The 18,160-nt window shown below is 44.0% G+C and overlaps 1 protein-coding gene across 1 annotated transcript in view; it reads right to left on the minus strand.

The window, feature by feature from the left end:
* Positions 1–18,160, minus strand: part of LOC126295394 (uncharacterized) — a 766,077-nt gene that overhangs the window by 61,623 nt on the left and 686,294 nt on the right. The window contains exons 11-13 of the mRNA XM_049987875.1: positions 7,935–8,060; positions 4,555–4,652; positions 3,003–3,057 (exon numbers count right to left, since the gene is read on the minus strand). Coding sequence (XP_049843832.1) covers positions 3,003–3,057; positions 4,555–4,652; positions 7,935–8,060 — 279 coding nt within the window. The remainder of the gene's footprint in view (positions 1–3,002; positions 3,058–4,554; positions 4,653–7,934; positions 8,061–18,160) is intronic.

Genomic DNA, 18,160 nt, shown 5'->3' on the forward strand with positions numbered 1-18,160 from the left:
GCTTGTGCTGCGACAGTGCCACGTAAAGCAACGAGGAGTGGAAGCCTCCTCCACGAAAAACACGACCACAGCATAACACCACCGCTTCCGAATTTTACTGTTGGCTCTACATACGCTGGCCGGGCATTCACCGTATCCACACCCTGCCATCGGGTCGCCACATTGTGAACCGTGACTGCCCACTTCACACAACGTTTTTCCACTGTTCAATGGTACAATGTTTACGTTCCTTACACCGAGCGAGCCGTCGTTTGGCATTTACCGGCACGATGTGTGGCTTACGAGCAGCCGCTCGACAATGAAATCCGAGTTTCCTCACCTCCTACCGAACTGTCATAGTAGTTGCAGTGGATCCTGATGCACTTCAGAATTCTTGGTCTGGATAGATGTCTGCCTATTACACATTACGACCCTCTTCAACTGTCGGCGGTCTGGCAGTCAACAGACGAGGCCAGCTTGGACGCTTTTGTGCTGTACGTGTCCCCCTTCACGTTTACACTTCAATATCATTACATAACTACGACAATTTACAACTACAATGCCAATCATTTCTACAACTACCTTACTGTGTTTTACATGCCAACTTTTAGACGGACGTCCCAGAAGGTGGTTCCCTGACAGCCTCTAACCTAAAAAACCTACACTGGACTCGCATTCGGGAGGACGACGGTTCAATCCCACGTCCGACCATCCTGATTTAGGTTTTCCGTGATTTCCCTAAATCGCTCCAGGCAAATGCCGTGTTGGTTCCTTTGAAAGGGCACGGCAGACTTCCTTCCCTAATCCAGTGCGACCGATGACCTCGTTGTTTGGTCTTTTCCCCCAAACCTAAAAATCCGCCAAGTCCCTTCCACACATCCCCCGCTACCCGTGTAGCCGCCTACTACACGGTACCGTGATTGCACGCAACTGTCGCATGTGGGGTGATACATCTCCATATTCACCATATATTGTGCAGGAACAGCCAGTGCTCTCAGTTGATGTAATCGTGCTGTAGTGCATTGTATTAACCCTAGGACCTGGAAGCGATGGACAGGCGGGAAAGCAGTGCAGCGCGTTAGACCGCGGTCCTAGCTGGGCGGGCTAACCGTCATCAGGACTCACCAGCTTCTTTATTCTAGTGATCGTCAGTGTCAGTGAAATTCACTAAAAGCCGTGGAACGTAAGATGCTATTTTATTTTATTTTCGATGTTACCAGTTGCAATACTTTATTATGCCATCTTCAGGTCGCTGCGTAATGAAAGATAATACATGTAGTGTACATCAGGGAGTACAAAGCAAACTTAGAGAAAGTGACTGGTAAACATAATAGCGCTCAAAGCTTAAAAATGAAAGTGGTGACGTGAAAGCAAATCTCTGTGTACATCCAATACAATGGACAAAAGCATGTGTACATATTTATTAGTGGCGTTAAACTAAATCTCCGTCTACATCCAGCATAATAGACTAAAACATATGTACATATTTCTTTGGCTTAAAACTATTCGACACAGCAGATTTACAAGGGAACGTGCAAAAACATTAAAAAGATCAGAACTAGAGAATATACAATCAGAAGATCCGTTGAAACAAAGCTTAATTAACGGAGGTAGTGGCATTACATATATGTACATATATTACCGTCAATGACCGAAACTGGAGAATATCAACAAATACCAAATACGTCGGTGAAAGATCTATTATTTCATTACATTGTTGTACATGCGGAGCCTCTCCGGTGTATGTCGACACTCACAGATATGTTCTGGTGGAGCTCCAAAATAGAAGAGTCAAAAAACAAACGACTGGCTCTCTCCCGCTAAATCCTTTGTTCTACTCGGAGTAAATCAGCTTTGTCAGTTTTATACAAGCTTTGATAACGCGAGCAACGTATTCTTAAATTTTTTCCGATAACCTAATTTATAGTAAATGGATACTGCAGTAAATTGTGATCATTTTAATTGAAATTTAAATGCATTAATAGCGGGTAAACGAGAAAACAATTGTTTTTATTTATCTCAAGAAAAGCATTCTAAAACAGTTTCTTGTTTCTGCTAAAATTAAATGCAACACACCTTTGGAATACAGAGGAATAGAACGTTTTGATGTTTTACAAAATTAATGATGGAGAGATGTTAATTGTGCCATTAAAATCTGGGGAAACGAACGTACAGTATTATGTTACCAATGAAGAATTGTACGGTATATGGTCAGATGGTTTATCTTTTGTTCAATTTACCAAGAAGACTACGTACCACGAAGGAATACGCCGAAGTCCTTACGAAGCCATGTTTGGCGTTAAGCAAAAAGAGGCATAGCATCGTCTTTTTCGTCTGGCGAACAAGTCTCAAGTATCGAAACTGAAAATCAACTCGAAGAAATTGCCAATACTACTGAAACCTGAGAACAGTTTGAAGAAAAAATGCTTATAAAAAAAATTGAGAAGTGGTCATACCGAAAACCAAATTCCAAAGAAAAATATTGAAGGCGATCTTCAACCTACAGCGTCTTCACATCAAATTCTGTCTGAAAAACACGAGGTCGTACAGATAGCAGAAATGTGTAGGGCTTGTTGTTGGAATAGAAGACTCTGAGTTCTATAAAATGGCAAATAAAAATGGTACCCTCAAACAGTTTTACGCACGTAATCACTTCGTAATTTGTAAAGAAAAGTTACTTCCCATAGATGAGCTTTCTTTTCAAGAAACGTCGCTGAGGGAAGCAGCTGCAGCTAATTCGAGAAGCGGCGCACAAGACTATGCACGCTGTCATTGCAGAAGAAGGTGTTCCACAAATACATGCAGTTGTAAAAGCAAGGGACTCTTGTCCCATTCAGAGTGTCTGAATAGTTTAAGTTGCTGCAATAAATAAGATTTGAATCACATACGTAATTTTCTTATAACTATTACTTTCTTATCTTATGTAGAATGTACTGCGTATTCTAAATCCTTGGCCATTCCTTTCAGAAAGAGAGGCGAAAAAGCTACGTAACCCTTGTGATGTTTTATAGCGACTGAATTACGGAGAAGAAAATATAAATCTCCAACATGTTCAACATTCACCAATAGTGCATTTCCCTGTGTAAGTCAGGAATGAGGGTATTTATCAAATATTTCGGACATACACTAAGCGACTACGTGAATGTTGACATTCACCGGAGAAAGTCGATATTCTCGAGATTTCGGTGTTCCACTATAACATATATATAAAATTGTTATGCATGAGCAGACCATTAGTATCTATGAGAACCTATCTTCATTTAAAGTTAAATATCACACAGTAATGTATGGAGTACGAGGGATGAATGAAAAGTAATGCCTCCAGCTTCGTTAATTGGGTTTGGATGGGAATATTTTAACAAATCAAATGCAGAAATAATCGTTAGAATGTGATCTTTAATTACGAAAGACACTTTTCGCCATAATAACCACCCAATTGTACACATTTCTGCCAATGGTGAAGAAGTTTTCTGAAGCTGTCACGCAAGAAGTCGACAACCAGAGTCTCGCAGTTCTCTCAGCACCTTCATCAGAATCGTAACGATGTCCCCGCAGATCGTCTTTCACTATCGGGAACAGATGGAAGTCAGACAGTGCCAAGTCTCGACTGTATGGAGGATACTGTACGGTGGTGAGATTCAGCGAACTTCTGCTGTGGTGGCACGTGAAGTGTGTGGTTTGCCAAGCAAAGCAATAATGTGACCCACACGTTCTTGTAAAATGTCGATTGTGCTTGCAATTTCTCTTTGAGTGTTACGACGATCGTCCTGAATCAGTGTGTTAACATCTTGCTCATGAAACTCTATGGTTGCCGTCACAGAACGTACAACTCTTAGTTTGTCACGCAGGTCAGATTTTGCCGCCTCAGCGTCTTTAAAGTTACTCGCCCAGCGTTGCACTGAACTTACATCAACGCAATCACCGTAAACTGCTTTCATTCTATGATGAATGTCCTTCGGGACGACGCCTTCTGTTGACAAGAACTCAATGACTGCTCGTTGCTGAAATAGCACTGACCGACAGTACGCGCAGGGTCCCACACTTTACACTGTAACAACACGACCGTTCAACACTGAGGCTTCCCGCCACCTGGAGCTGTAGAGAAGAGGCTATGGAACAAGCCAATACCTGGCGCATGGCAATGCTGCCAACTGTTGAAGAGTTAACGAAGATGGAGGCATTACTTTTCAGCCAACCCTCCTACAAAAGTATGCATGTTTACGGCCTAGTTTCTATCACAACTGGTGATATAATTATTGGTCACAGCGTCAAAAAACAGCTTAACGCAAAACCCAACGGCACTCACCATGTTGATACGTGGGTGGGTGGGGTGATGGTCGTGTGTGTGTGTGTGTGTGTGTGTGTGTGTGTGTGTGTGTGTGTGAGGGAGAGAGAGAGAGGGAGAGAGAGACAGAGAGAGACTGAGTGTCAGGGACCACCCTTACCGTGAGCGGGTGGCAAGCACGGACCCCCGGCAGCGAGGCTGCAGCGCCGGGAGGCGTCTGTGTGGGGGTGGAAGTGGGAGGCGCCCGCCACTGGGCTGGTCGGCGCCGGCAGCATCGGAGGCGGCGTCGGCGTCGGCGTCGGGGGATGCGTCGGCGGCGGCATCGTGGGCGTCGGGGGCCGCACCGTCACCGCCGGCGGCGGGCTGGCCGGGCCCAGCAGGCTGTCCGCTGTGGACATCAGGGGGATCCAGCTCCAGGGGCTGCAGAAGCTGATACGGCAACAGCTTGAGGTAGTCCATGACGAACGGGCACTCGTATATTGTTCCCAGAAGGGGACATAAAACCATACTTTGTCATTACAATCTACGATCTGCAGGATATAGCTGGTCATAAATACAATGCACAAAATTTGAATAAGATTTTCAGCAAAAAATAGACAACTGCACAAAGGATGGGTTTCATCACGTCCTCTGTCGTCGTCTTCTTCTTCTCCTTCTTATTCTTTTCTAGAGCTACAGTCCATGAAAGGCCCAGGCCCCGAAAAGGACCGCCCTCTTCCAAGAACCTCCCTGCTTTGCGAGCCTCCTCCAGGTTCACATTTCTGAGCCTGTCAGAACCGTCTCTACGTCTCCCAGCCACCGCAGTCTCAGTCTCCCCACAGTTAATCCACGCCTGCATTGAACTTACTAAACTGAGGGCTATCTCCTAGTTCCTGCCCGAAACTATAGTGGTACTCCGAAACTGTGGCAATTGTTGGGTATCCTTGGAAATATTGTGTAGACAGCGTTTCCCAACGATATGCCTCTGTAGTAATTACAAGTAGTTTTGTACACCCTTCTTAAGTGATCACGTAATAATACCTGTGTTCCAGTTTGTTCGCCGTATTTCACTTCTTCATATTTGTCTTAACCAGTCCGTGCCTAACCCTATATCGCCATCTTCGGACATTACACTTGGTATCTTATCTTCCCCCACAACTGTGTAGTATCTCACCTTCTTAACGGTACAAGCACTCCTTCCAATGTCTGTTTCTCTTCATCATCATCACTTCGTTCCATATGTTCCTTTCTTTCCTGAATTTCACCATATATCAACAGTTCTTTAAAATATACAACCCATCCTTCTATATTTCTCTTTAGATTTCTTATCACGTTTTATTCTTTGTCTCTACATACTGTTCTTGTTGGAACTGTCCTTGTTTTCTCTCTATTATTCCCTTAGAATTTTTTCTAACATACTGGGTGTTCAGAAAGTGGATATGCAGTGCCATGTTGTGGTGTGCTAAGTGATGACTGATATGATTGTCAATCATTAATACAGCATTTTCCATCATTTACCATATTTTTACCAGGTATTTGTATTTGTTCGCCGGTCCGGTTTTATTAAAGACCAACATCTTGTCTGACATCACTACGATCCAGGTCATCACGCTGATGAGTGAACAAAGAGTGTTTCTTGTGGAGCACGTGTTCCGCAATGCAGACAAGTTTCCCTCAGCACTACAAGCTGCATTTGTAGCAAAGTTCGCAGGAGTGAAGATGTCTAAGGTACCTGACCCCTTCGTTGTGTACAAAATAGAAGATTCTAAGTCATTGCAGTCGACACGTACCGCCATTTGTATTAGATATTCTGATAATCCATAACTCATTTATTAGCCATTGAAGGCGCTTTCCACTCCACCTGGGAGCGTAATATTTGGCAAGAGGCGAGGATTAGCTGCAATATTTACCACAATACGGTAAAAGTTTTCATTTGTAGTAAAATGTTACAAAAAAGATACTTCTTCGTCATTTCTATATTGAGTATCGTAATGTTCGACCATTACATAGTTCGAATTCTCTGAGGACTGGTTACAGGTATAGAGTGGAAATTAGTGTCACGTACTAAGATGTCTGGTGCCTTCGTAGAGTACAAAATAGAAGCTTCAAAGTCACTGCAATCGACAAGTACGACGATTTATGTTAGATGTTTTAGTAATCGATTACTCACTATTCAGCCATTGTACACGCCTCCGACTTGATCTAGGAGCGTAATATTTGCCAAGAGACGAGGATTAGCAGCAATATTTACGACAAAACGCGAAAAGTGTTCATTTGTTGTAAAATGTTCCAAAAGAGTTACTTCTTTGTTAGTACTTCCTGCAGGACAATGGCGAGCGGATTTTTGGCACAACGTTTCTCACGGATGAGGCATAGTCTCACCTCACCGGTTACGTGAATGGCCAGATTAGTCGTGCGTGGACCACGGAGAATCCGCATGAATTTAAGGTGTCTCCATAGCATGATCAAGAGGTTGGTGTTTGGTGCGCCTTGACTCGCAAACGCGCCAAGGGGCTTATCTTCTTTCAGGACACCGTAAATACAGAACGGTACTGCACCTGTATTGGGGAGCCCTTCGCAGGTTAACAGAATGAGCAGACATTGAGAACGCCTGGTTCCAACAGGATGGGCGAGTGCACGTGCTGCCCGGAAGGCGACAAACTTTAAACGACATCATCTCTAGAGGACTCTGGCCTCCGCGTTCATCCGACTTGAGTCTCCTGGACTAATTTATATGGAGTACGTTGAAGGAAAAGGCATACGGAGGCAAACTTCACACCATACAAGAAATCCAAGCTGAACTTACACGTCACATTCCCGAAATCGCTCCCAGTGTTCTGCATAACGACTTCTAGAACTTGCAGAAACGTGTGCAACTGTGTCTTCTAGTTTTGTGCGATCACTTCTAACACTATTATAACTTCCATGAGTTTAGTACAGCAAATTATGAAGTATATATTTATTGAGCACCCTGTACTTCTCATTTCTGAGTACGTAGATATCTTTCGTCTATTTATCTCAAATTCTGCCTTTATCCTTCTCCAAATAGTATTTGCTTTATATCTCATTTCTTCTTACTTTTCTCTGGCAGCTTATGTTCCTTACAGGACCATCTTCTTCTTGGTATTGTTTCGTTTCTCAGCAGCATTCCAACAATCATTATCGTACCGCTCACATCATCTAACCCAGTTATGGAGTTCCAGAGTGGACGTCATCGTCTGTCGTATTGTTTTCTCCATTAGTTTCCATTGTACTTCCTCCTCAACGACACTCGTTCCTACATCCATCAGCCTTTGGATCTCTGCTCTCCTCATCACATTGGTGATGACTGGGTCCACATTAGAGTTCTTGTCTGTTTTTACACGGCTATACGTTGTTGTCGATATCCTCTACCTGAACTCGACCAGCACCGAATAGTGATCCAAATCAATATCTGCCACCCTTCTCACATTCACGTCTCAGCCGTTCCCCTGGGAGTGCGTCCCAATCCAGAGATTTCCACGTTCCTTAACGGATGTTCTTTGTGGATGTACGACGCCACTTTTGGTGAACCTTTTGATTACGATAAAATCGGCCAGCCTCTATTCGTTGTCCGCGCACCCTTCATGAAGACCGTATTCTGACCCTGATACACTCGCGCCAGTAGACCGTACCCCGTTGGTTCCCCCGCCCCGCTACAACAGCCACTCACCTGGCTGCGGGCTCACAGTGCGGTCGTGCTCGTCCGTGACGTGTATCTTGGGTGGCGCCAGCAGCGTTGGCGCCAGCGCAGCCGCCAGGTTGCCGTATGGCGCAAGCAGCGCCAGCTGCATGATGCCTGCGAACAAAACGTATGACGCGTCACAGCTGGAATGTTGCGTGTAGGCGGCCGGGGTCGCCGAACGGTTCTAGGCGCTAAAGTCTGGAACCGTGCGACCGCTACGGTCGCAGGTTCGAATCCTGCCTCGGGGATGGATGTGTGTGTAGGCTAGTTAGCTTTAAGTAGTTCTAAGTTGTAGGGGACTGATGACCTCAGAAGTTAAGTCCCATAGAGCTCTGAGCCATTTGAACTATTTTTGAAGTTCGGGTCCCCTCTATGTGTGCTCCTGTCTCAGCAATCTTCATTCGTTATCAGCTGTCTCATGCATTCCTCGATTTCATAACCGAAGTCATACTTTAGGAGACTGTGATCTACGTTGATATAGTGACCTGAACCACATTCTCCTGTTAATGACGACCTCCTTCGAGCTAGCTAGCAGATAATATTCAAATCCAAGTTTGGATAAGGGAAAAAGTGCCGCAAAATTGAAACACTACATAAATGTAAAGTATTAATAATTACGGCAGTTGAACTACAGGCACCAACACAATATCAAGAACTCATTCATATCTGGTGCTACAAGGTGCAGTTCGCCGACAGTGGTAAGAATATAACACAGAAGTAGCACAAAATATACAGATGGTGCAATGGGAGAGGGTGGATATTAGATAGTTAATCACATGACAAGTGTACAAGTCAGTGGCCAGAACATCGATACATTGTAAAGTAGAATATTCCAGCATAAAATAGGAGTAATTACTAAAATAAAAGACAATAAATACAATGTCAACTTCATACATTTCAGTGTGAATGTCAAGTTGGAAGATAAACATAAAATAGGAATGTACTAGACAAACTCACAGTATATTCTTCATTGTACATTTTTAGATTTGTTAGTACATTTTGTAAAATACCAAGTATTAAACCAAGAACGACATCTAATTTTCGTTATTTGAGTACTCCATCTGTCAAAAACATAACTTTAAGAACCTATGTTCACTTAACAATACAGTGCCAAAGACTCTTACTCTGGTTACAAAAGCAGATACGAAGGCATACGCAGAAAAATAGGCCAACCCTCAAATGCAAAACCATCTGTTGCTGGGTACGGGTCTCACCCTTAAATTATATTCAGCTGGGTATGGGAACTATCGAAATTGACGCTGGTCTCACCCCAAAATGATATTTCGGGTTTTTGTTGTTGTTGTTGTTGTGGTCTTCAGTGCTGAGACTGGTTTGATGCACATCTCCATGCTACTCTATCCTGTACAAGCTTCTTCATCTCCAAGTAACTACTACAACCTACGCCCTTCTGAATCTGCTTAGTGTATTCATCTCTTGGTCTCCCTCTACGACTTTTACCCTCCACGCTGCCCTCAAGTACTAAATTGGTGATCCCTTGGGGCCTCAGAACATGTCCTACCAACCGATCCCTTCTTCTACTCAAGTTTTGCCACAAATTTCTCTTCTCCTCATTTCTGTTCAGTGCCTCCTCATTAGGGGTGATACCAATATCAAATACCGAACAACAGATGGCAACACGTATCTCTAAGTCTTTACATTTGAGGGTTAGCTCGTTTTTCCCCGCATGTCTTCATATAATCTTTCTGAAAGAATATTCCTATGTATTAGCAAAGAAATTGCATTGTCGCTGGAGTTTTCTTCCACTTCCTAGCTTAGATCTCAAGATGATCTGGTAGTAAGATCGCAATCGCTCATCATTAATAAAACAGTTGTGATCCAGACGTTCTGTTCCATTCGTTATATATTCCATGATGTAGGAAGAAACATTTATTTGGGGACTTCCACGACCGTACATTTCCGTCATGGTAGCGTCTGTTTTTGGGACTCAAGGAATACATTCATCAGATTTATAACACTGGATAAAGCTTTCCACAATGTAAAATGACGCACAGTGTTTGGATCCTCAAAAGAATAATTATCGGCTATAACGTAACATGGGCAGTTTAAAAAATGAACAAGTAAGAGAAAAGAAAGAGAATCAACAACAGAAGTGCTCGTATAAAAAAGATAGTTCTGCAAGACTGGAATCTTTCCACTTTGTTGCTCAAGCTGTTTGTAGATGAAACAAGGGAGATACATGTTGACAGGAGATTACATGATGAATATCAAGAAAACTAAACCAAAGCTAATTAAATATAGTCAGTATGAGTTAGGTGACATTGAGGGAGTTATAGATTAGTAGATGAGACAGTAAAAGTATTTAGTGTGTTTTGCTGTTTTACTTGCTAATAATAAACTATGACTGAAGTAGAGCGGATAAGAATGGATACAGGAAGCAACAGGAAAAGGATTTATCAAAAAGAGAAACTTGTTGACACTGAATATAAAAGTGAATGTTGGGACGCGTTTTAGGAAGGTGTTTGGAGAGTATCCCTGTTCAGAAGTAAATCATTGAGGATAAACAAGTCAGAGAAAAAGATAATAGAAGATTCTACAACGTTGTCCTACAGAAGAATACTGATGATTAGATAAGTACATCAGAGAGCAGATTCCGAGGAACTAAACAGACCCGAGGTGATTGTGAGAATTAAATTTGTACCCAAACCATCAGTTTCAGAGTTCTAGCTAGTTTATTAACAACATCTCAGCGTTGTAAATTTCCATGAAAAAAGTAACCACTTTCTTATGAAATTTTATTAATATTTAGTACTATTAGTATTATTGTTATTATTATTATTGTTGATATTAATTTACTAAATTTTGATGTATATGCTGGTGATGGTAGTCTACTTTCGACAGCTGTTACGTTTATAATGAATGTGGAACTTGAATCAGAGCACACAGAACAAATACTTTAAGCACAACACACATACACTCAACTAAGACTTAATCCAGTGTTTCATTGTCCTCGATAGCATCATTTTCATGAGGCATGTTCTGTGAGTTGAGGTTCAGATAAAACTGTGGGTCCATTTCAAGCACAAAATCAGGTAGTTGTGTTAAGTCTTTGTAATTCAGTGTTCATATTTGCCTTGGCTTGTGGTGTTTACAAGGCGTATATAAACTCTAGGAAAAAGTGAAATTCTGGTACCCTCTGTCGTGCCTAGCAGAAAATTGTGAACTGCCGAGACTCCAGTGTAGATTTTATTACTTTAAACAATTCCAAGCAACATGATGATTTCATCGTTGTAAACTTTGTGACTTTTACGTTGTTTCCATGTACATGGACTTTTGGTTTAGTAGCGAGATCTGTAACAATCTTAAAATCTGTGAACTCCTCAGCGTCCATTTTACAGGTTGGAATGCTGAAATCTTTCGCGATGTCCCATGCACAGGTCGTGAGTCTGAATCAGATGGAGCGAGGCTGGAGTAGTGTCCTTAGGAAGCGAATCCAGGCCAAGGTACACACGGGCTGCCATGCAAAACCAAGGTGGTGAGCAGTTCACACTAAATGGGAAAGTTGAATGTGGAACGTGTTCAATGGTGAAGATCTCAGTGCTGGAGGAGCAGGAGTTTAATAAGTATATTAGGTGCAGTCGTGAATCAGAGGCATGTGCCAATTACTCTCTGCACTGTTCCAGGAAAGCGGCGATAGAGGACGAACTTACTAAGAAGAATAGCTCACGTGCAGACAGACAGCTGACGACTGCATCCCTAGCTCGTAACACGAAGACTGCAAAGGAAAGACAACTGATGAGCGCAAGAAGAATATTTTACAGCAAATAGTGGCTGTGGAGCAGGGTGGGCTGAAGACGCACTTCGCAGCTCATACAGGTGACAGCTTGTGCTGCAAGGGCCTACATTTTTTGAAACGCCCTAACAATATACTGGGTGATCAAAAAGTCAGTATAAATTTGAAAACTTAAACCACGGAATAATGTAGACAGAGAGGTACAAATTGACACACATGCTTGAAATGACATGGGGTTTCATTAGAACCGACAGATGGCACTGGACAGCAAAACGCCAGTGACTGCGCATGGCAAAAGGTGTATGAAAGGAGCAGTAATGAGAGAGAAATCAGATGTGCCAGCAGTCGCAGGATGTTGACGTTACCTGAAAAGGCCCTTTCAGTGAAGCTGTATTATCAGAATGGGGAATGTGCTAGTTCAGCATTACGATCCTTTCGCCATAGGAAGGGGATTCGAACAGGTAAAGGTCCGTTGACAAATGCAGCTGTGGCGAGAATGATATCCAAGTTCGAAGCCACGGGTTGTTTAGACGATAGATCCCGTAGTTGCCGACCGAGCACAAGGCGTAATGCTGCTGAGACAGTTCAGGAAGAAATGGAGACTGTAGCGGGTTTGTCTACGCACGGGGAAGTCAGCGCTCGTGCAGTCGCACGTCGCACCGGCATTCCATACACTACTGTTTGGTTGGCACGGAGGCGTACCCTCCGATGCCATCCGTACAAAATCCATCGGCATCATGAACTGTTACCTGGCAATTTAGTGATCGGAGGGCATTTGCGGTGTGGGCGTTTCAAAATACGGCTTAAGATGACGATTGGTTGAGTAACCTGTTGTGGACCGATGAAGCACATTTCACGCTCCGAGGGTCTGTCAACGCCCACAACTGCAGAATTTGGGCTACCGAAAATCCTAGAACTGTCGTGGAAACTCCACTGCACGACTAGAAAGTCACGGTATGGGTTGGATTTACCACGTCTACAGTTATCGTTGCTTTTTTCTTCGAGGAAATGAGTGATTCTGCTTTTGTAACTTCTACCGTGACGGGTGAGAGATACGCCGATATTTTACAGAATTGCATCATCCCCAGCCTGGCTGATAAACACCTGCTGGAACATACCATGTTTATGCATGATGGCGCTCCACCCATGTTGCTAGACGCGTCGTTTGGTGATGATCGTGTGCTCAGCCACCACTTTCGTCATGCTTGGCCTCCCAGGTCCCCAGACCTCAGTCTGTGCGATTATTGACTTTGCGGTTACCTAGAGTCGCAAGTGTATCGTGATCGACGGACATCTCTAGGGATGCTGAAAGACATTCGACGCCAATGCCTCACCATGACTCCGGACGTGCTTTACAGTGCTGTTCACAACATTATTCCTTGACTAGAGCTATTGGTAAGGAATGATGCTGGACATATTAAGCAGTTTCTGTAAAGAACATCATCTTTGCTTTGTCTTACTTTGTGATGCTAATTATTGCTATTCTGATCAGATGAAGCGCCATCTGTCGAACATTTTTTGAACTTTTGTATTTCTTTGATTCTAATAAAACCCCATGTCATTCCAAGCATGTGTGTCAATTTGTACCTCTGTATCTACATTATTCCGTGATTTATTCAGTTTTCAAATTTATACTGACTTTTTGATCACACGGTATCTAAGAGGTGATTGTGTGTTCTTCAGCAACAACGCCACAGTGATTGAGGTAGTTCACAAAACTACCACCAGAAGTCTCTTGAAGCAGATTTTTTCTCCCCTTCCATCACCGCCAGAAAATTGACAGGGGCCAATAGGATTGCAGGAACACCACATCCAGTCATGTGATCTGTATGTCGGGTGCACAGGGCAGATGTGGCAGCTCACTGGTCTCAGTCACAGCCAGTCTGTGGAAGAAGGGGAAGGAGAACCATGAAGTGCCGCCAGCAGCAGCCGAGATCACGCTGCACACCCCAGCAGCAGAATAGGAATAACCATAAAAGGAAATATCTTAGATTCAGTGCTGTTCTATTTTTCCTTCGTTCTACTACACTTCCGTCGTCTGTGTAGGTGCTTCTTGCTCCTTCTTCTTTGTTCAGTGGCAGCCTTCGACGTTTCCAGAGCAGCAGCATCCATTGTCGGCTTGTTGGGGCTCAGTGACCTCTGACGTGTCAGGGCAAGCGTCGGCAGCCGCTCCGCGGGACCCTGCTGCACACCGGGTCAGCAAGCTGGGGCAGGACAGAGGTGAGCTGTCCTCTGCGCCACTAAGCGGTGCAGTGCTGGCTGCCAGCATGCGAGCCATCTCAGAAGATTCTGATGCCACTGCAACAAGAATGAGGTGTACATACTGTAGATGAGAAACTACAAGTTCCACCTATCCCTCTAATGCTTTTCACTTCAACATACAATGTAACATCTACAGGTTCGAAACGTTTAAATATCGGTGTACCAGCGTCTGTAGGAGTCAACGACTGGGATGTGCTGTTATACACTGAAATCATATCGAAAAATGTTAAAGTGAAGTTTTGTGAGCACGCATTGTATGAAATGGAACACACTGAAGTGTATATCAGTGACCATAATGTATTATCCAACTCGTCCCACACCAGACGTTGACTGTGCTGCTTAAAATTAACCGCTACGTCGTAAAAAAAAATTATTCATTAATTAACTTGCTCTTTGACTTTTGTTTTCGACAAAGATAAGATACGTACTGGACTAAAAACCCTCTTTTGAATTTATTGTCTGGATATATACTTTATAAGATCTCTACCAGTCTAATACAAACAGTCCGTGAAAAACTTTGACTACAGATGAACGTGTTTTCTTCGTGACTGCTGTAAGGACAGAACGATTAAAGGGACCGGACTGGAACGAGTTAGGCACAGGATGATTTGGTGGTCGGAGGTTTCTGCTTCTCCGGTTCTCAGAGAACGCCAGGCACAGTCGGAGAAAACCGCTACAACTCGCGATGAAGACGCCGTCTGCCTTAGCAGCTATATTTTTCACAGTGGGAGTGGCAGTATGATACCTTCTGACTGACAAACAGGTCGCTGAGGGAACGTATGGAACATACAAGCCGACGGCGAAATCATTGCGCCTCGTTCGGACAGGGATAGTAGCAAATTTGCCCCCTTTTGTTAATTCGCTAAGAAACCACTGTACACTACATTTCTAAACACACAAATCGTTTTATGAAGGTCCTGGGATCCAACACCGAATAAACGTAAACGGTATTTACCTTGTTTTTGACAAATTAAATGTTTTGTTCTTGATAACTACGATTACAAGTTGACCTCTGCACTTCAGATTACTTCTATATGCAAATTTATCTGACTTCAAAAAAGCAAAATGTCCAATCAGCATTTCGTATCTCCAACAATTACAAGAAACACCATACATCTCCCTCTTTTCTTTCAGCAGGAAGTGTTGTCGTCAGAGCCGGCCGGTGTGGCCGAGCGGTTCTAGGCGCTTCAGTCTGGAACCGCGCGACCGCTACGGTTGCAGGTTCGAATCTTCCCTCGGGCATGGATGTGTATCATGTCCTTAGGTTAGTTAGGTTTAAGTAGTTCTAAGTCTAGGGGACTCATGACCTCAGATGTTAAAGTCTCAGAGCCAGTTTTTTGTTGTCGTCAGAGCAAAGAGCGTCGTCGTATCAAATTACGATAGCGCATCATTGCTAGTATCGCAGCCGGAATCTTACAATCATATTACATTACGTAGAGACATAATGTTCTCAAACTCTTTCAAATTCAATATTGATTGGTAATTCAGCTCTCTGTATAAAATCAGGGAGCACATTCATTGATCTGCAACATACTGCCATCAAAAAATTGTTCGGTCTAGGGCTGGGATTAAGCACTGTGTTGGAAGGAGTCAACAGACTGGTGCATTGTGTTAAGACTGTGTATAGCGCCGTTACAGCCTATCTCCGAATGAGTTGAGTGAGCGCTGACGATTTACACCAGTGTATCTAGACAGTGCCAAAAGAAACCAGAGGATCACCAAAAAGTTTAAGAGAAATACAGGAGTGCCCCAGGGAAAAGTGACAGGACCGTTGCTCCTTTCTATATTCATAAATCATCTGGCAGACAGGCTGGGCAGCAATCTGTGGTTGTTCGCTGATGATGTTGTGGTGTACAGGCACGTGTCGAAGATAAGTGACTGCAGGTTGATACAAGATTACGTAGACAAAATTTGTAGTTGTTGTGATGCGTTTCAGCTGGCTCTTAATGTAGGAAAATGTAAGTTAATGCTGAGTAGGAGAAACAAACTAATAATGTTCAGATAGAGCATTAGTAGTGTCCTGCTTGACTCAGTCAGTTAACCTACATGAAATGGAACGACGGTGTGAGGATTGCGGTAGGAATGGCGAATGGTCCATTTTGGTTTATTGGGAGAATTTTGTATAGTGTAGGACCACACGTAGATTAACAGTGCGACCTATTCTTCAGTACTGCTCGAATGTTTCAGACCTGCGCCAGGTCGGTTGAAAGAACTCAGAGGCGACTTGTTAGATTTATTACTGATGGGATCGATTGCATGGAATTGTTGCTTCGGGAGTTGAAGTGGGAATCGCTGGAGGGAAGAAGACATTCATTTCGAAGAACACTACTGAGAAAGTTTAGAGGACTGGCGTACGAAGTTCACAGCAGAACGATTATATTGCAACGAACATACATTTCGCGTAGGTACCACAAAGATGAGATACGATAAACTGGGCTCATACACTGGTATATACACACATAAACACTAGTTTCGCATCACCGCGGTTCCCTGAAATCCTGTAGATAGAGGTTGACTGTGGATATTATGTCGCAGACACAGTCCCTCTAACTGCTCAGAGGTGTCACTAAACCCGCACAAAGATGTAAACAACCATGCATGAGTAGCGCCTATTAGACAGAGGGGGTCCGACAGCCGATCAGTTCCAGTCATTCGAACCGGAAAAAGGTAGACGGCTCGTGTTGTCTGTAGTTCAACCCTTCCTAGATGGTCAACACCGCGGTTCGATCGCGTCCGCATTGTTACATTCTGCTAGGAAGGGCTCTGAACAAGGGAAGTGTGCAGGTGTCTCGGAGTGAAATAAAGCGCCATTTTTTCGTACATGTCGAGGACATGCCTCACTCAGGCCGCCCAAGGGCTAGTACTGCAGTGGATGACAGCTACGGATTATAGTTCGGAGGAACCCAGAAATCAACGCCACCACGTTGAATAATGCATTTCGTGCAGCCATAAGAAATCGTGTTACGACTCAGACTGTGCGTAACTTCACTCCCGACGTCCGTGGCGATGTCCATCTTTGCTACCACGACACCATGCAGCGTGGTACATACGGGCCCAACAACGTGCCGAATGGACCGCTCAGGACTGGCATCATGTTCTCCTCACTTATGAGTGTCGCATATGCCTTCAACCAGAAACGTGTTTGGAGGCAACCTGGTCAGGTTGAACGCCTTAGACACACTGTCCACCAATTGCAGCAAGGTGGATGTTCCCTGATGTTTTGGGGTGGCATTATGTGTGGCCGACGTACGTCGCTGGTGGTCATGGAAGGCGCCATAACGGCTGTACGATACGTGAATTCCATCCTCCGACAGATAGTGCAACAATATTGGCAGCATGGTGACGAGGCATTCATTTTCATGGACGACAATTTGCCCCCCTTCGTGCACATCTTGTGAATGACTTCCTACAGGATAACGTCATCGCTGGACTAGAGTGGCCAGCATCTTCTCCAGACATGAAAACTATCGAATGTGCCTGGGATAGACTGAAAAGAGCTGTTTATGGACGACGTGACACACCAACCACTCTGAAGGATCTACACCGAATCGCCGTTGAGCTGTGGAACAATCTCGACCAACAGTGCCTTCATGAACTTGTAGATAGTATGCCACGACGAATACAGGCATGCATCAATGCAAGAGGACGAGGTACAGGGTATTAGAGGTACCAGTGTGTACAGCAATGTGGCAATATGGATTACCACCTCCGAAGAACTCTCTGTATGGTGGCACAACATGCAATGTGTGGTTTTCATGAGCAATAAGACCGTCAGAAATGATGTTTATGTTGGTCTCTATTCCAATTTTCTGTACAGGCTCCTGAACTTTCGGGACCGAGGTGATGCAAAACTGTTCTTGATGTGCGTAAACAGCCGTTTTCTCCCCTCTCTATCTGCGGCGGAAACAGGAAAGACAACGACCAGTAGTGGTACAGGGTACCCTTGTGTATTGTGGCCTGCGGAATATATATATAAACGTAACATTTCAAACTGAATTCCAAGCGCCGGCCGCAGTGGCCGAGCGGTTGTAGGAGCTTCGGTCTGGAGCCGTGCGACCGCTGAGGTCGCTGGTCCGATTCCTGCCTCGGGCATGGATGTGTGTGATGTCCTTAGCTTAGTTAGGTTTAAGCAGTCCTAAGTTCTAGGGGACTAATGATCTCAGATGTTCAGTCCCATAGTACTTAGAGCCATTTGAACCAT

Source organism: Schistocerca gregaria, chromosome 11, assembly GCF_023897955.1.
Source record: "Schistocerca gregaria isolate iqSchGreg1 chromosome 11, iqSchGreg1.2, whole genome shotgun sequence".
NCBI lineage: Eukaryota > Metazoa > Arthropoda > Insecta > Orthoptera > Acrididae > Schistocerca > Schistocerca gregaria.